Below are 20,535 nucleotides of genomic sequence, written 5' to 3' on the forward strand. Positions count from 1 at the left end.
GCCTGGGCTACAAGGAAGTGGCTTGAATGTCACTGGTCGTCATTCAATTGGGAAGACTGGCGGAATCTAGTGGCCAAGAGAGGCTTTTCCAGGGGACAGTTCCAAATGAAGGATGAGTATTGCAGCAAAAACTTTTTTTTGTTTTTGGTTTTTATTTTAACTTTTGCTATGCATCCTCTTAACTCTGTACCCCTTAAATTGAATTTAATGACAGTGTTTCCTGGCTAGCATTACATTGATTTTACTCAATGCCTGGAGTTGCCCTTTAGGTTTACCATCCAGGCTGACATTTTGTACGTTTAGAAATGAAAACTTGACACTCCGCTCAGTTATAAGTCATGTGTTTGTTTCCATTTACCTGCCAGAAATCTTTTGACTGTGTGTCCTTTGAGGAGAACATGAAACATTCCTCCTAATAAACTGATCTGCATTCTTTCCTACAGCTCCGCGGGATGTCGGGTTCACAATCAGTGTAAGAGGGATCGGGGTCGTCTAGCGTAATCTATACTGGGGGAGGATGATGATTTTTATTTTCATATTCTGCATGGGCTCGGGCTTCTGTTAGCAGCCTGTCCTCTGTTTCTTTCACTAGCTCAATATGTCTGTAGTATTCCTTTTTAGAATGTGCTGTTCAGTCCACTGGAAAATGATGTGAGATGTTATTAGGAGTGATTTTTCACTCAGTATAGCAATCATTGGCTAGTATTGTGGTTTTCACCTCTACTAAAGTCCGTGTCATGATGGATCACTCACATTGTTTCATTTACAGCCATTGGCTTCCTGGAATGTGTCGGAGCCCAGATTCATCCTTTTCATATTTCTACCTGCGACATTTTAGCAGTGTGTTCTTTATTTGCTTTTAAATTTACTGGAGTGCTAAGTACGAGTGCAGAGCCTTTGGGCATCGCTCCTTAGCAATTATAAGCAAGGAAGCTTTTCCAATAGAGAAATATCCTCTGGATCAATGCCGTTTGTACAAGGCAGTCTTCTAAAAGGGAACTGTAGTGATGGTTCAGCAAGTTATAGGTATTAAGCTATAACAGTTTTCAATTGCTTGCTGTTTCATGTATTGACTCATCAGTTACAAATTTATAAACGCTCCCTCTGGTGGTCGTCTGGAGATCAGATCATTTTGGAGGCATCCACCTTATTACCGGTGTTCTATCAAAGATTGTGACTGGGTTGAAATATGTGACCGGCAGAAGGAGAAGAATTCCAACACTTTCTCAGCTGTTCCAGGGTAGATTGGCGCCGCAGATCGTATGTGCAGGAGAACTGATCTGCCCTCAAATGTCACTTCTATCCGACTTTGTGGAATGTGAGATTGCACTCGCAAAGTCAGATAGAAGTGACATTTCAGGACCGATCAGCTGTTTCAGGGCAGATCGGTTCTCCTGCACATACCATCTGCGATGCCTATCTGCCCTGGAACAGCTTAGAAAGTGTTGGAATTCTTCACCTTTAGCCGGCCCATTATTCTACCGCTGAAAAAGTGGGCGTGATTACGTTAAAATGTGTGACCGCGTGACCAGTCACACATTCACCGCCGAAAAAGTGGCCGTGATTATGTTAAAATGTCACCGGTCACACATTCTAACGCAATCACAAACTTTGATAGAATACCGGAGTAATTTTCTAATTTTTCCACATCTACCAAAAAAATGGTAGATGCATTTTTTAATGTTGCATGATATTTGCGCAAATGTTTATCAAATTCTTATCTTTAAGGGGAAAAAAACACTTAAAGCGTACCTCTATCTTTAAAATTACAACCAACACACCTTTAGAAATGTTTACTAATGAAAATCTACAAACATACTTCTAGATAATTGCCGGCGAAGGCTTCTGCAAGTTATTTGGGCGGCTGTAGAGCCACGCAGAAGTTCACTTCCAGGAAAACAGAATTGCCTGCTGAGAAAAACAGTACCAAGACCGCGGCTGCATCAGTAGCCATGATCTTGTTATAACTACTTCAGGACCAGGTTGTAGATATACTGTACATGCATACAGCGGTCCTGAAGTAGTTAAAGTGTTTTTTCTACTTTTTCAGGTAGATATGGAAAAACCTCACTTTTTGTTTGTTATGTGTTCCTATTCACACAGCTTACCTAAAAATAGTAAAGTAAACCCAAATATTTCTCATCTTTTATATGTTTTATTGCAGCAGGCAACATGGCTGATTTCTGGTGTTCTCAGCACCTTCACAGTGATCTGTCGTTATAGGAAGACTTAGGACTGAAATTTGAGGATTGTGTTTCTCTCATTAAGGCTGGGCACGCACCTTACAACCATCGCAAGACTATTGTCTTGCGATGGTTGTAAGGTACTTAAAAAAACGTACGATCTGCCTATCTTGCATAGGCAGATCGTACTTGCGATGAACGCAAGCCACGCCCCCTGAGGGACGGGCTTACGATGACCGCAATGCCGAACGGGCATTGCGCACACCGGCCCGTCCGGCTTTTATCTTACGAAAATGCTACAGACCCGCCGAACATTGTACGATGCTTGGCGGGTTTTCGAACTTGTCCGTAAGTTAAAAGTCGTGCAACCTTACAGTAGTAGAGGTCGCACGGCTTCCTCACACCTTACGATAATCGTACGATCACGGGATTTCCCGCGATTATCGTATGGTTTGTGGGGACCTTAACTTAATTAACATACAATGGAAACACACCTCACCCCTCACAACTCCTCCCAACATTACAAAAGAAACGAACCAAATTGTTTGCGAACAGAAGGGTTCGTGAACCGAGGTACCATTGTATAATTCAGAGGGTTTTAACTAATCTTCAGGCCTAAAATGTTAATTTTAACATGCGTGCAAAAAAATAAAAGAATGGCTGAAGTAGTAAAGTGGATAAAGGGAAAGATCAACTTTTTTTCAGTGAGCTTATATTTTGAATTAATATGGCAGCGTTTACTTTAACTACCTGCTGTCCGGCCGTTGTAATTAAACGGCCGGACAGCGGCTTCTTGAGGGCGGGTGGGCGTCTTTAGACGTGCTATCCCGTTGCGCTCGTGCCCGCTGCTAGGCGGCGCACACGAGCGGGAAACCGGCTTTGAATGTAAACAGCCAGCGATGGCTGTTTACATACAAGCGTTCGGGCGTCTGTAGAGACGCCCGATCGCTTGTAATATCCGGTCGGGTGTGCGCGCCCCCCCTCCGTCGCCGCCGCTGCTGGCGATCCCAGGCTCCGCTGTTCCCGGTGTGAGCCCGGGACCAGCACAGCAGCTCTGCAGCCGGAGATCAAACGGAGCTCAGTACACAAGCTCCGTATGATCTCCTCTTCTGAATGCAGGCAGTGATGTGTATTACATCACTGCCTGCATTCAGTGTCACTCTCCGGGACAGAAACCGGAGAGAAGCTGGTGAAGCAGGTCTCTGCTTCATCAGCTTCTCTGGGGGTCCCTAGGTGACATTAGGGGACTTAAGACCCCTGATGTCTCCATAAAGAGGACCTGTCACTGCAAATTGGCTATCACATAGGAAGCTTGCTTGCTCCCTATGTGATAGCAATAAAGTTCAGTGAAAAAAAAAAAAGTTTCAAAAAATTTGTTACAAAAAAATAAAAAAGCATATCAAAGCAATAATAATAAAAAAAAATTAAAGTCCCCCTCCCCCACATGCACACGCAAACATGCGTCAAGCCCGCCTATATGCGAAAACGCAGATTACATCCATTGCGCCGCACATGTACCATATTGCCGCGAACGTCTGAATGAGAGCAATAATTCTAGGGTCATCAATCACTGATAGCACTAAACTGATGAGCTGTAAAATCTTTTAAAGCGTCGGCTATGGTCAATTTTGAGTATGGTAGTTTTTTGCGATTTAACGGGTGCACGCAATTTTAAAGCTTGACATGTTTGGTGTCTTATTTACCCGACGTGACCCTGTCTTTTATATTTTACCAAACAATTGGGTAATAATAAATGTTTTATAACATAACGTAGGGAGAACAGGTTTTTTAAAAACATTTTCGGTACTTTTTTTATTATACAGTAAAAATAAAACCCCCAGTGGTGATTAAAAACCACCAAAAGAAAGCTCTATCTGTCCCCAAAAAAGGGTATAAAATTCATTTCAGTACAGCGTTGCATGACGGAATAAATGTCAGTCAAAGTACCGCAGAGCTGAATACTGAAAAATGGCCTGGCCAGGAAGGGGGTATAAACACCCCGGTCAGCAAGTGGTTAAATACATTTTTGAGTTGACTTTCACATTTTTGTACATGCTTGCTTCAATATTTTTTGTTTTTGTATTCAATAATATTCAATATAGAGATTTGTACATCAGCCATTGAAATGAAGTATAACGAGAGCAGCGACAGATCAGTATCTTGTTGTTGTGCTGCCTGAATGCTTTCTCAGGAATCCTGCAAAACGATTACTAGTGTGACATGGCTCTCACCGATCTCAACTCCCCTGGCTGATAAAGACGAGGGTGCCCTGTGTATGGATTCTCTTTCATATTCCTCTGAATGATCACATTATTGCATGTTATATGATGACATTTACCTTATTTCATGGTCTGATCACTTTAACACATCCCCACAGGGCAATAGCATCGCATTACATATAAATTAATTAGCTCCTCACGGTCCAGTAAAACTAATCCCTGGAAAATTGAGCAGCTCCTGAGGTGAAATGTTTCACTCAATTGGGCTTTCCAGTTGTCGTAGTAAAGGCAATCATTGGCTTCACATGACGGCAGATCGGAGACATGCTGAATTGTGACATTCTTTTAGTAACAGACTTACACATGTGGCTTGTATCACCTAAAGGCTGCAAATCATTTTCCAAATATACTTGTTTCTTTTATTTAAAGGGGACCTTTACACCCTTTCACTAAAAATCACAGCTCTGCTCACCGATTGAAAATCATTGTACATTCATTAGTTAAAGAAACATGTTTTTCATTTACTTACAAATAGAGTTCATCCACTTCCTGGTCCTCTTTGGCACAAATGATGTAATGTGTTTTTTTAAGGGCACCACAGTGAGATGTGTTACAACCTTATTGCACCGCAGTGTGCCCATAGGACTTAATTAAATGTCACTTTTGAGTCGTGACATTTTAATAAAGTTCTAACAACTTCTAACAAAAAAAGCAAAGTGTGAAGCAGCTCAGTCGAGCACATTGGCACTGTCCGGGGAAACGCACAGCAGCAGAAGTGCGTTTGAGGGTGGCTGCGCGTGTGAATAAGCACTTAGACTTTTGCCACCACCGCAGAAATTCCCATTTGAAGATCTAGCCTCACCTTTTGTTCTGGTACTATAACTATAACACAACTATAACACATTGGATTTATCATCATTTTCTGTCTTGGTGGAAAATGGTCACAGGGACACAAACTGCAATTAAAACTTGACAGGGGTTCCAATGCTTCCATAAGCTATCAAAACGTAAAAAAAATAAAATAATTTTGGCCTGCACATATGCTTTATAGAACGCATAAATGCAAATATAATGAGTGCATTTACTTGAAGCTTGTTACTGTACTTTTTAATGAAAAATTGGAAGGAAGATCATTTGCTGTGGTCTCTGTAACAAGGCGGATTCTGGCTTTTATTTGATACTCGTCGGAGAGAAATGACAGCTGTAATCATACTGTTGCTTTGGACATTTTAATATTCCAAGGGCTCATCAAGGAGCTTTTTATAAAGCAGCCAATAAAATCTGGCATTTTTATGATATAAAATTATGGTTTCAATACACTAAAGGTACAGATCTGCTAAATACAATATACATGTTGTTTTCGGTGTTTGCAGTAGAAAGTATTGACTAATCATCTCTTTTGAAATTTGCAGCTTTATAATGAAAGCAAATTCCACTTCTGGTACAAAGCATTGGGAGGTTATGTAGATATAAAAAAGGCTTTTAAAAAAAGTGTGCATTTTTTAGAATGTGATCCTACGAAACATTTATCAAATGAAAATGAAAAACAAAAAAAAGTTTAAATATTAATAGTTAAAGTGATATTAAGCCCTCATTCACACTGGAATCGGCCCGCATGAGGCCTTTAGGATATTTTTTCCCCTCCCCCCAATGTTAGTGTAAGGACTTACCTTAAATGATGCCTTTTAATCCGATCATCTTGTTCTTCTTCAGTGTAATTTTCAGAAATCCCTCCAGCGCTGGTGCTGGTCTCCGATAAAGTACTGACTCCTCTGTGCTAGCTGGCACTTCCTGTCCCACGGAATCTTTGCGGGTGCATGCTGCTCCATAGACTTACCTTGTGTCTTTCGTGGTCTCCTGGCCGAACATCTGAACTGCGCATGATCCCGCCCCAAGATCCTTTGCGGCCGCCCGAGACTCTTCAGATGTTCGGACGGGAGCGTGCGGCAAAGACACAGGTAAGTTTAAACTTGTTTGACCAAGTTTAAAAAAAAAAAGTATTTGCATATATCTATTGCTCACTAGCAGTAGATATATGCAAAAACACGCTGAGGGTTTAATAACCCTTTAAAAAAATAAAAATAACAACAGAAAAATATGGAGAGAAAGGAGTCAATTACGGCTGATTTATTGTTAGCAAGGGTTTATTAAGGGGTTAAATATGAACAAATCTAAATGAAATTCCTTTAACTGACATGCTAAAATGCAAATTAAATGTCACCTTTTACAAATTATTACGATGGGCTTTGAGATTGTGTCAATTATCACCAGTGTGATGTGCTTCAAAGATCATTTACAGGTGCATTTTAACTGCAGTTTATGTACTTTTCAGCTGAATTTGACCTGCTTCACGTGGGCTTTGCATTCCCATAGATTGGTATGGGGATGCAAAACCAATTGAAAGCTAACAGGACCTAAATATATAACATACAAAACATTATTGTTCCATCATATGTCTAAAATATTTCTAAACACTGTTCTGAAGATTAATTTTTCAGCCACTGTGATACAAAATTCCTCAACTATTTAAAACTCCCCCTTGGTCCAGGCTGCTTGTTCCTCCTGTCGGCACACATGTCCTGTAGTGACGTACAAGCTGGCGGCAGAAACCATTGCTGGCATGAAGGTAAGCAGGTATCTCCAGTGTGGGATACTTGCAGCAGCCGGAAAGCAGCAAAGAGGCAGCATTTCAACAAGTGCCCCCTGGAAAAGTATGTTTTCCCTTTTAATACCAGTACGTTTTATATACAGTGACCTTGTACTAGCAGTGTCACATTAATGTTCAAAATGGATTGTGCAGCTGTGAGATATGCTTGTGAATTAAAAAAAGAAATAAGATAATTAAAAAAAAATTCTTAGTGGATGGACCCTTTTGTCTTTGCTGCTGTTTTTTTTCTACAGTTTATAAAAGTTTGCAAATTTAAGAATTGAAAATAAAACACTGTGGGAAAAATAGCAGAGAAAAGACAGAAAAAATCAACAAGAGAAAACTATTTTTAAAGTCCTCTACATGAAAAATTAAGGAAAACCATATAGCAAAAAAATTAATAAAGAAGAAAAAAGGAAGTAAAAAAGTGTAGAAATGGATTTCGATATGCCTGTAATGCAGTAACAGCAGACAATAGGCTCAATTTATAAAGCAAGAGCATCAGGACAAGGATACTTATTTTTTAGGTATGTTAGTTCTTTTCATGTTAATCCAATTCGATTTGAGAATTAGTCATATTGCTAAAATAAAATAAAAAATGTTGAAATGCTAAAGGAAATGTGACAAATGCGCTTATGTCTCACCAGGCATTGTCTTATTATCATGCAGGATTTATATAGCACCAACAGTTTGCACAGCACTTTACAATATAAGGAAGACACTGCAGTTACAATACAAATCAAGACAAGATGTGTTAGAGCTTACAATCTAAAGGGAGGGACAAGTGATACAAGAGGTGTTTGTTATTGGCTTCAGCTTTTTTTTTTTATCACTAAATCACTCACGTGCAACTGCAAAAGAGGCAACATTAAGATTTCACCTCAGTTTGTCTCAGAACATGGGTCAGTTTTAGTGCAGTCCATAGCCAGCCTTTTATTGGATGCTTATGTGTATTGGGCTTACTTCTCGGGTGTCAGAGAGTGCTTAGCGAGGATATTCCGGCCAGCTTTATATTTGAAACCGATCACGCCCACATTTATAGCGCATGGCTCTTCAAAGCACTCAGGAGCCTTAAGGCATCCTTTTGTTATTTACTATTAGTCATTATCTTTTACCTGCTTCTATTATTATTCTTAAAAATGCTGACAGTTGTTTTTATATTCTTCTTTACTGAAAAAAAAAAAAAAATCCTGCATATTTTCAAGATTTACAGCCCGCCAGACCTAGTATAGAACGGGCAAAAAAATATACATCGTAAAAGAGGGAAAGAGCAAAAAAAAAAAAAAAATCCGGAAAGCTTTCCAATGACATAAAACGCTGGAATGTAAGGTAACATTTTGGGGGGAAATTTAATGTAATATGTGTTGGAAAGCTTGTGAGTGATATTTTATTTCTCCTTCAATTAAAAATGTCTGTAATTTAACTGGGCATAGTTTATTAACAGGAACACCAGTGCCGGTCGGGTGGATAATAGATTCTCTTTCTATTACTACTGTGTATATAACCGCGGTGAATGTTCCTCCAGGTTCTTGTACTCTTTTATTTTAGTAGACATATAAATGTACATTTACTGCACCTGAAGTGCACTATACAATAAAGGTGTCCACTTGGTAGGCAGACAGAACTTTTGTGATTTTTGGTTTCCAGATTTTTTCTTTTCAAGCAGAGCTGCAACGGGACAACTTCAGTTATATGGATTTTAACTTTTTTTTTTTTCCTTACTAGTCCAAAATGCCACGTAGGAAAGTGACATAAGAGCATTTGTCTCATTTTTTTTTGTCTTGTTTTTTTTTTACCGTTTCAACAATTAATTTTGTGTGTTGCCTAAAACTCCTCCAACGGAGCTTGTATTATAAAAAGCAAGGTCCATTAATTACATTAGCTCTCCCTTATATCAAATTGCTGTATGATTGTGGTAAAAAAAAATAAAAAAAAGCCCAGCATGTGTGTAGATATCTGTTTCTTTTACCCGTGGTTAAGTAAACATACTGCAATTACATACAACTGATATAAATCTTCTGTGTCTGCTTTGGATATATTTTTGTTCAACATTTTCATAGTCCTTTAATCACTTGATTCAAGGTTGTTACAACCAGGGACACTGTACAATGCTGTATTTGTTGTCTGTACAGTAATAACCTATTAAGAGCCACTACCTAGTTCTACAGTCACTTTCAACTACTGCTCCAGTGCCTGGGATAACCCATGTTCCTCCTGTCTAAGCTTTGTCTGCATTTCTGTGTAATTATGCATGCTACACATCCATGCATCAATCACCTCCAGCATCTATAGGTAAATAGACACACTCAGACATCCATTAAATTTGGAACGCTGACTCAGTAATAACAAAAGTGCCCAGGTTCCAGATGTTCCTCATCACATTAAAGATGATTGACAGGTCGGGTATGATTGCATGTCATGCCCAGCAAAATGGATAGTAGAAGACAATAATTTGCAGTCATTTGCATTGAGGAGGTTTCGGAATCTGCCGTACCATGTCGGATTGATGCTAAACAGATGCTAGGGAAGGACAGATAATTTTAAACTATTCACAAATCTCATAGACTGTAAGTTTTCTAAACATCGGGGCACTAAGGATGAAATAAATATTTATATTGTCTGCTGCAGTTTCACTTTCATGTGATATCAGAAAATAGGAACAGAAGGTTGACAGCCTAGTTGTAATGATTGGTGGTTTTACTCCCACGTGTACTTTCTTAGCAAATTGAAACATGACACTAAATTTTCCATGGTTTTCCACTTCAAGGGAACCTATGGAGGCTGTCATTGCTGAATTGTTTTTTAAGACTTAGGCTTCATTCACATATGGCGTTGCCATTTTCCGCACTGTTTTCTGTGCAAACTTTTACATGCGCGTGGATTCCGTGCATTGGCAGCTAATAATCGAGTTCGGACTATTTTGTTGGACGCCTAGTTTCGTACCGCGTGGATGCCGTAATAGTCTGAAGAATGCACTTTGCAATGCACTGTTTTTTATGTTTAGAGCGTTTCGGAAAACCCCTCGTGTGAATGGCGCCTCAAGGTCCTTATTCCTTCTTCAGTGCTTAACGACTCGTGACCTGGAAGAAGTATGCAGCCAGTGTAGTCTAAAAAGTTTAATTTCTCCTCCTGTATGCTTATTTATGGTCACTTACTAAGGATGACAACTGTATAGCCTGCACCTATGAAAATAAGACTGCAATGGCAGATCTCGTGTGTATATGCCATCCCAGGTTTTGCTTAACAGAGACACTACAACTTGCTTGTTTAGGGTCAAAGTGTCTGCGTAAATCTGCCCCTCCATTGTTGGAAGCAGTGCAGTGGCCTTCTATATCATGAGGCGATTTGCTTCTGGGCCTGAACATTGCATCAGGGAAGGTGGTCACATGTTACTGTACACCCAGAAATACTGGCTGAGATAGAAGAAGAAATGGTGGGGAATTTTGGAGAGTTATCAGTGGGTTGGTGTCATCCACTGTCAAACATGCTCATAGGCAGCTGATGGCTGAGGCTGTCCATGAGCAGACCTGTGATCAAATACCTTAAGTCCTCCAAAATGTGTTGAGCATTTATACACATTCTGCTTGACTTTATGATTGAATTAAACTTGTTTTGGATTTCAGCACTCAAGGGCAGGAGTAGCCATAATTAGGCCCTGCAGCTATGGTGAAGCTACAAATCCCATTAGGCATTGCATTTGTGTGTAATATGAGTATAAATGTGCCACGTGGTACATTTATACTCATTAGGACTATTGGAAATGTATATTTCTATAGTGCTTGCCTCTGATGGGGGTATTGTTTTTTTTGTGGCTCTGAAAGCCACATGCATGACTTACAGAGGCAGATGCATGATGGCATTTGTAGTTTCACAACAACTGGAAGGCCAAAGTTTGGCTACCCCTGCTCTAGTGTGAGGCTTCAATTCTTAGCTTTTTCTTTGACTTTCTTGATCTGCATACTTGTTCTAGATCAGTAACTGAGAAAGTATAACAACCAGGCAACTAGCATTATCGGAAGGAGGCTGGCAATGGTAACCATGTGATTTTTCTCATGACACGTTCAGGTTAAAGAGTTTAATTGCATCACTTTACAATACATACATCCCATTAATTGATAAATAAGATAACCGGAGTTATGATGGCACCATGGCACAGAGATACATATATTCTGACTAATTCAAACAGATATGCACATTTTTGCTAGTTTTGGTTTAATGTTAGTTCACAGACTTCAGCCAGCAATTTTGGTGTTGTTAATCAGTAACCATTTCATATCCTAATAATTAAATTTGGCCTGCTGGTGACTTAAGTTGGGTGTTACAGGTCCAGTGCATTGATTGGTTACTGTATACGGCCATTTTTTACACAGGTCCAAAATGGAACCTAAGGCTGGGTTCACACCTGGGCGTACGGAATATGCGCATGTGTCAAGCGTTTTTACCTGGGCGTAGGGCGTTTTACAGCGTGTTCCCACGCGCTGTAAAACGCCCAGGTGGGAACAATGCCCATAGGAAATTATTGGTTTTCACATGTTGAGCGTTTTGCAGCGCATAGGAACGCGCTGTAAAATGCCCGGGTGTGAACCAGGCCTAAGTTTGCTTAAGATCTCAGTCCAACTCTGTAAAAGATTATAATATGTCCTCAAAGACTGCTTACTTTGATGTTGTATAGAGTGGATTGAAAGCGACCTTAGTGTGTAGACTTAGAAGATTATCAATGTTGTTTTTCTTTTCATTTCGAACCGGACTTTTAGGTTACCTACCCATGATCAAAAACCAAACCTTTGCCCAAGTGCTTGGATACAAGTCTATCAATTCTGAATTCCTGCTCATTAAAGTAGCTTACAATAAGAAGCTAATGCTTGGTGATATTTGAATCTTACTGCTCTGTTGGGTCTGGAAATCTAGTTGCCTAACCTCACCCTGTGGACATTTCCATTGCAGAAGGCAATGTCTGTTAATTGGCAGGCTTGTGAGCACCGTTTTCAGGATGTGTTCTTTGGGCGCCCCATCACCACTAAGACCACAGCTCTGCTTGGCAAATAACGATGTGCATTTATTTTCCACTTGGCAATAATAAATATATATTAGTTTCTTTGAGTTGAAAAGACGTTTCTCTACAATCAAGGGGCTAACTGTATCATATTCTGAGTTTATGAACAAGATTTTGAGAAGCTGCTTGCGATAAAGATCTCTTCTTTGACCTCAGTAAACAAGTGTAACCGGAGAGCGTGTGTTTATGTATTAGCAAAAGGACATTCATGCCCCATGCCAGCCGATGAAAAAAACAAATAAGGAACAGTGGGTTTTTATAGCATAGAATTACATTTTTAATGGCACGTACTGGGTCACGAAGGTTTGGCCATGACATCTCGTTGGTGCAATATTTAGATTAGCATGCAAAATCTGGAACATCCTTTTCTAGCTGATCGTGTTACCCAGACTTTTTTGGTTCAACAACTTGTAAAAGTTGTCTCTTTGATGAACAGCGACATTGATCCAGACTAAAAATAATAGCAGGAGCATGTAGTGGGGACCCCCCGAGATTTCTCATGTTTTTGTAGACATCGAGCAGAAAAAAAAAGCAGATTTGTCCTCTTTACCTCTAGTAATCCCCCTGGAAAATTAAACATGTGCTATGAATTGATAGCGTCTCATGACATGTCAGTTCCCCGTAGAGACTTACGCAGTCAGTGCGGCTACATTCTTGGACTGCAGCTCCATAGTTTGTGTGCATGATAGATGGTTGTTGCCTATGTATGCTACTCTTAGAACACTGTGCTACTGTTTGCTTTGCAAGCTTGCCTTTAACTATTAGTTGCTACTGTACGATGAGATTAACATATTACCAGAAATTAAAAAACAGAAAGCAATCCTCAAATTTAAAAAAAAATCTGAACACTGATATTTTACATTTCTGCAGTGTTTCCATATTTGCCGTCTGTTTCCCTTCTGTATTGTTAATTTCTTGAACGATGCTATGGAACATATATATATATATTTTTATGGGGCGTTTGAAAATACAAATCTTAATTGAGCTATAAATTAAAAATAAAAAAAAGTTTTATTTCAAAGTAAGTATAGTCACAGTTCCGCGGACCACCCGATTTCGTTTTTGGAAATTGTTCCGTTTTGGTGAGTCATTGGCTTGCCTCGGTGGAAATGGAAAAGCGATTAAGTCACAAAGAATGTTGTTACAGAAGAATATTAAGTAAATTAAAATAATTTTGATATTGGATTGATAAAAGTAGATATGTACCTTTTTGTTAAAGTCTTATTCTTGTGTTCTTTTCACATTTAGTCCAGCTACATACTTTCTAGAGTAATTTTTTTTCCTAAAGAGGAATGTTGGGCAAGCCATTGGACAGAGTTGTTAGGTGAAATTAATGAGATTACATTTTCTGTTTTATTTTCGTTTTATAGGTCTGTATGAGCTCTTGGCTACACTACCGGCCCAGCTGCAGCCGCATGTGGACAGCCAAGAAGACCTGACCTTCCTCTGGGATATGTTTGGTGAAAAAAGTCTTCATTCACTGGTAAAGGTAAGCCCCACTGAAATGCTATTCTAGATTCAGAGAACACATTATACAGGATTATGGTTTGATGGCTTCAGAACTTCTAAGACACAGTGTTGGCGTTACACGGAAATGACAAATTCAGATTTGTCAGAACCACTGTAGAACAGCAAAGGTAGATTTTATATCAGAAGGCTTTAACGAAGGGAAGAAAGTCATCTTAGTTGACTGTTGGCAGTTTCGCTTCGTCTGTAGACAAACCATTTCCTGAAATGTTTCACTCTGAAAATTGTTTTATGTTTGGGAACAACTCTGGAAAATGAACATTTGACTTCTGATTACCCCAAGGCAGGTTTAATTTTTGGGATGCAGACACACAAATGCTTGTCTAATGTTTTGGCTTGTGTAGTGTGTTTTCTCCCAGCTTATTTATGTGTTCGGTCTCCTTTTCCCTAGTGCAATATTATATAACTGTTTTGGATTTAAGTGAGCAACCCAACAAAATGCAGATTAATAAAAACCAAAAGCAGTCAGTCCTTTTTTTTTGTATTGAAAGCAAACATGAAGTCCGCTGAAAGTTGTTAAAAGTTCAGGTCGTTTTAGTTTTTCCTATCAAGCACCTTATACATAATCTGCGGTGTTAAGGTATGAAATGTCTACCAGCTTCTATAGTCACAAACCTGGCCCGGCCCCATTCTAAGCTTCTGTGTCTACTTTTGGCCAGTGAGGCCATCCATCATAGTAACGTGCCAGAATATAACTTGGAGAGAGCAGGGCTATGCTCTTGACTATGGCACATTATACCTCTACTTCTCTAGGCAAAGAAACAGAAATGCTATTTAGAGTTAATTTTTTTTATTTATTTTGTTTCCAAGAGTTTCGGTATCACATTTAGCAATAAAGTTTTTCTTGACAACTAAACAAGCAAACACAAGAAACCTAGTTTAATCAACTTATGTGATCACTGAATCATTACATGAACTTTTAGATACTGCCAGTGTTATGTGAAATCTCCCTGCATTTTGACTTCCCATAATCCCTTTCCAACAGAAATCTCTTTGAGCCAATCTCTCGTTAGCCAATGACATTGTACTGCATTGCTCTGCGCTGTTATCCTAACCTGTTTCAGCGACTGAAAGCTTTAGTTTATGCCGGCTTACAGCAGGAAGAGGTTACTGGAAAGAACTTACTAGTGTTCTGATGTTGATTCATAGTATGTAGTGTGTAGGCTAGATGTGTTGAGGTGACAAAATAATCTTAACACTCTGAAGAGCTTCACCTTCTAGCTATAAACTATGGAAGAGATGTGAAAATCACAGAAGTGATTGAATATAGTTACAAATCTGTTGGCAGGTAACATACTCTCCATATGTACTGTCACGTCAACTGTTTGGCTCAAGTTCGATTTTGAATGTATTATGGCTTTCAGCTATTGTAAGAGTAAGCTGTTGTGTGTTTATCTATACAGGTGAAACTCGAATAATTAGAATATCGTGCAAAAGTTCATTTATTTCACTAATGCAACTTAAAAGGTGAAACTAATATATTATATAGATTGATTACATGCAAAGCAAGATAGTTCAAGCTGTGATTTGTCATAATTGTGATGATTATGGCTTACAGCTCATGAAAACCCCAAATCCACAATCTCAGAAAATGAGAATATTACATGCAATCAATAAAACAAGGATTGTACATAGAACAATATCGGACCTCTGAAAAGTATAAGCATGCATATGTACTCAGTACTTGGTTTGGGCCCCTTTTGCAGCAATTACTGCCTCAATGCGGCGTGGCATGGAAGCCATCAGCCTGTGGCACTGCTGAGGTATGGATTCAACGGAGAGTGGTCGGTTAACAAGCCGGGTCGGTGACAGGTTTTCAGATAGGAAGCAAGGTTCAGGAAGCAAGGTTCAGGGCAGGGGCATCAGTCAGGTTTAGCAACACAATACTGACCCAGCTTCCTGACTGCAGGGAGGGCCTAAATACCCTCCCAGGAAGCCCCAGGGGATGGGATGATCAGTCACAGCTGGGGCACACCCGCGGGTGAGTACCGGAGCTGCAGGTTCCTTACAGTTCCTGGCTGTTGGAGACATCCGCAGGCGAGCACAGGAACTGCAGGACTCGGCTCCAGCGACACCTGGGGGTGCTCTGGATCCTGACACAAGCACAGTAATCCCACGGTCATTGAACCAGGTTTTGGTGCTTTTGGCAGTGTGGGCAGGTGCCAAGTCCTGCTGGAAAATGAAGTCAGCATCCCCATAGAGCTAGTTACCTGTATATACAATTCTTGTCTCAGAAATAACTATTTAGCACGTGGTAGTGGATTTCCAGAGCACTATGGGTTTTCTAAAAGGAGAGCACAGGCAGGATCTCCCTCTTGTAGATGTCACCTAGGGTTATACAGAGTGAAGGGGAAGAATCACTTCTCTAAATCTTACTCTTACATAGGTAAATTTTAGCTTGAGTTACTAAACTCTGCAAACAATCGGCTTTTTGCAAGAAAAATGAATTAGGAAAAGGTGTAAAGGATGGTTAAAGCACCATATGCTGGTTAAAATAGAATATGAAATGTTAATATGCAATAATTCAGATTCACCATACTAAAAATGATTTTTGTATTTATTTTGTCACAAATCTGGGTGAGTGAAAGAAAGAAAAAATCTAAATATGTATATGTTCATATGTCCTGAAATGCCAGCATATCTGTTTAATACTGTAGTATTTAGATACAATTACAGTATTGACAAATAATACGATTTTATTAACAGATTAAATTAAAAGTGGGAAAAGGATTATTTTTGTATTCATTTGTCAACCTAATATAAGTGGGATTTCATTAAAATAGTGTACAGGAAAAGTCCAGGTCTGCATGCATTTTTAGCATGTCATAGCTCTGAATCTACTGATCATTTTGACATTTAGTTTTCACTGAAATTAAGCTTTTCCCATGGATTTAATAATCTTGTGTGCAGTTTGAACTAGTCAGGTTTACTGACATGTTTACTTCAAATATGAAAATAATTTCTGCATATTGTACGTGTTACAGATAGGATGTTAATTCCTAAAATAACAAAAAAATCATTTTTGGAAAACACTCTGTGAAACCCTCCTTTTTTTTCTCTCCATACCTTAAATTGACATCCACACTTGTAGTTATTTAAGTTTCTGTTAACAATTGTAGTCACTCCACCTCTTCATACATTTGTACATCTACATCATCATACAGTTGTAAATGTTATCAGGTTTTTTGTCACATAGGTAATTTCCTATCAGTGCCCATATTTTTTATATGGCTTTATGTCACTTTGTCAAATGTGATTCTTGCTGTTGGACAGACTATGAGAGGTTGGGCTCAGGGAAAAAAAGGGGTTAATCCCTGATCTGGGCTAGTAATATTTTGCTGTTTTTTTAAATTATTTCTCTTCTGCAAATCTCCTCTCTATTCCAAAGAACAGTCTTACCTTCTGTCTCTGAAGTGTTGTAGACCTAATTCCAACCTTTGGCTCAGCAAAAGATGGGTTAACATGCTCCCACTGACAGCGAATGCTTATTCAACATACACAAATGTTTGCCCGTGTTTGGATGAATATCTCGGCTGCTAGCAGAGAACATTGCCGACTTTTTGTATGGTTAGCATTAAGAACTTGGAGTTAAGCTTAAATAAATAAATGTTCACAGAGAAAAATTATAAGGAATATATATGTATTTTTTTGAGGTCCCGCATGGCAATGGTTCAGTAGCCACATTAATTTAAAATAATTTCCTTTAACAAAGTCAACTGAAATTCTAGTAAGTTGTTTCATGTGATGGCTCTATTCCATTAAAATAGAACTTCCATATATTAGGCTACATGGAAAAGAAACATGTACAAAACTTCTTACGGTTTTTTTTTTGTATTTTTTGTTCACTTTTTAAAACTTACTTTGTTCCTTTTGTATACCGTATTTGCCGGCATATAAGACGACCCCCTACTTTTTGTGTTAAAATATAGGTTTTGAGCTATACGTGTCGTATAAGACGAGTATAGCCCAAAATAATGTTTAAATGCACCCACTAACCTCCATGGCGGTATTCCCGAGTGTCGCTCGGGGTTAATTTTCAGTACCAAGTGGTAACCCCGAGCCACACTCAGGATTACAGTCTCTTACCTTGTCTACGATCCCCACAGCGTCCTCCATCTTCCGGGTTCCGTCCTTCAGCTTCATACAGTATACCGCCCTGAGCCAATCACGGCAGGCTTTGCATTCATTAATACAGGCTTTGTATTCATTAATACAGGCTTTGTATTCATTAATACAGGCTTTGTATTCATTAATACAAAGCCTGTATTAATGAATGCAAAGCCTGCCGTGATTGGCTCAGGGCGGTATACTGTATGTAGCCAAAGCTACATACAGTATACCCGGCGTATAAGACGACCCCCGATTTTCGGACAGTGTTTTTGGGTCTAAAAACCTGTCTTATACGCCGATATATACGGTACTTGTTTTTATATTTTTTCCATGTGACCTTATTTTGGTTTGTCATTTAAATTAACCCGACCTGGCCTATAAAATGCCTAATTTGGATTTCCACTTTTGCGGCCAAATTAGGATAGCACATACTTTATATTTGTTCCCCTTCACATAGCATAACTTAAAATGTAAAAGAAATGCTGCTTACCTTTTTTTACTTGCTGATAAGTCCTACATAGCTTTCCCCTTTAATGTAATTGAGGAGGGGTTGGGGAGTTATATTTACCATAATTAACCCTGTCTGCACTGTGCTGGCAGATCACATTATCACTTGTAAATCAGACTTGCACACTGTCTGTCCTAACAAAAGGGTTAAACATCGTAATGCCTGAGTGGGGCATTGTAAATGAATGCACTTTTAAAAAACAATCTGTCACCTAATTGCACTTGTTCAGCATAGCTTGCAAGCTGCCTATAGAGTCCTCACTATAAAAATTCTGCAAAGAAACAACTTGAAAAGTAAGATTGTACTTCCATCTTGCTCTGCTATCTTTCCATTTTTGGCATCTCTGGCCATTTTGATTGGCCTGTCCAGGATGAGGTAAATTCCCCCTGGCACAAGGCATGCCGAGAATCTCCACTGAACTAGGCATGTGCAGCTCAGTGTACATTCAAAAGAAACATTGCTGGTAGGTAAGCTGCCTTTATCCTTGAAGAGACACATGGCCTGTGTTCTATCAAAGTTTGTGACTACATTAGAATGTGTGACTGGTGACGTGGTCACACATTTTTACGTAATCCTGCCCATTTTTTCAGCGGTGGAATGTGTCACCACCACTAAGTCAAGAATTCCATTGCTTTTTCAGCTGTTCCAGGGCAGATCGGCATCGCAGATCGTATGTGCAGGAGAACCCATCTGCCCTGGAACAGCTGATCGGTCCTGAAATGTCACTTCTGTAGGACTTTGTGGAATGTGAGATTGCACTCACAAAGTAAATAGAAGTGACATTTCAGGACCGATTAGCTGTTCCAGGGCTGATACTTGTCTAAGTACTCACAGATACAAGTACTGATACATTTTTGTTTATTGTCATGTGACAGTTTTTCTAAAACAATACAGAATAATTATTTCAGGACAGTGGCGGAGCGCCAGAGCCGGGTTCCAGCTGCACCCCTGGTAGTAAGTATCTGCACTGGTGTCTGAACATCTCTACTTCCATGCTCTATCTAAAATGTACAAAAAATGTGGCTTCGGATATACCTTAACTACCAGATTTTTCACGGGAGCTGTCGTTTCAGGGTAAGCCTCCCAATAGCTTTTTAATACTAAGCCCAAAACCCAAGCATGGGCCCCGTCATACCCACCTGCACTGCCAAAAGCCTTATAAGATGAATTACTCTTTCTCTACTGGACAACAAACTTCTGATCCGATTGCAAGCACAAATTGGTCCTACTCACATAAATAATTTGAGAGTTTGATTTCACATTCTGAAAGCATAGCGGTAAACTCATCACCGTTAACTAAAGTGGACTGGCGAAAAGGCATTTTAACTACTCCTTCATGTGTATTTGTGTTGGGAGACGAGCTAGTTAGCTTGGCGGCGACACAGATTGTCAGATCAGTAATTTAGATCTTAATTTTTTCCCCCCATCTTGAAAGGATATTATTTGCATCACTCTGGCTTGGGCTGCTCAACCTGTGGTTAGCAGGGAAATGTGTTCTCTATCTCAGTGTATCTCCGAGGGTTAGATGTCAAGTAATCCTGTGTTAAAGAGGGAAAGAAATAGATAGAATTACATGTGAAAATAGGGCACATTGTTAGCCTGTGTGTTTTCCGAATGGTGAATTGCTGTCTCTTGGGATTCGTTCAGTCAAAATGTATTTTTTTTAAACTTACTCATGAACTCTCCTTCCTCCCTCCCTGGAGTGCGGTTACACACAAGTTTCACGACTCCCCGCTTGTGGTGCAAGGTGATCGGGGGAAGTCTGTTTTATGTGATTATTCATAGTTTATATTACATTAACATTTGTTGACACTGCTTTTAAATCAGCGGTTTGTTTTCAGTTTTTTTTTATCCAAATAATGAAAATGTAAAAAGTAAAACCCCCATCCCAAGCAAATAACAATATTTAAAGTGTATTTTTGGGGAAAATAAAATAAAAATCAGTAAAAAAAAAACACAGTAAATCTCTGCAATACATGCACATTTTCTTTAAAAACACTGCAAATGCAGAAAAATACCTCTTGATACTGCAAGAAATATAGGGAGCTTCAAACTTCCCATGGACAATGTTGCCTCTGTTGCACTAAAATCCCTAGCTGTGTTGACAGTCCTGCCTTAATTATCATCTGATGGACTACAGAATAAAGCTTTGGAGATTCTGTAGTGTGTTCTGTAGTCCAGCTGGGAGCCTCAAACAAAACTTACTACTCTGATTTCGATGCAGCATTGTTAGCTAATTAAAGCATACTTTGACTCACGCAGGCAAGGTAAGGGAAGTTTGCTTTGTA

The 20,535-nt window shown here is 39.3% G+C and overlaps 1 protein-coding gene across 1 annotated transcript in view; it reads left to right on the forward strand.

Moving 5' to 3' along the window:
* Positions 1-20,535, forward strand: part of MPP7 (membrane palmitoylated protein 7) — a 316,603-nt gene that overhangs the window by 131,750 nt on the left and 164,318 nt on the right. The window contains exon 5 of the mRNA XM_018558730.1: positions 13,473-13,591. Within this exon, the coding sequence (XP_018414232.1) occupies positions 13,473-13,591 (119 nt within the window). The remainder of the gene's footprint in view (positions 1-13,472; positions 13,592-20,535) is intronic.

The sequence above is a fragment of the Nanorana parkeri genome, unplaced genomic scaffold (genome assembly GCF_000935625.1).
Source record: "Nanorana parkeri isolate BGI_ZX_2015 unplaced genomic scaffold, ASM93562v1 scaffold355, whole genome shotgun sequence".
NCBI lineage: Eukaryota > Metazoa > Chordata > Amphibia > Anura > Dicroglossidae > Nanorana > Nanorana parkeri.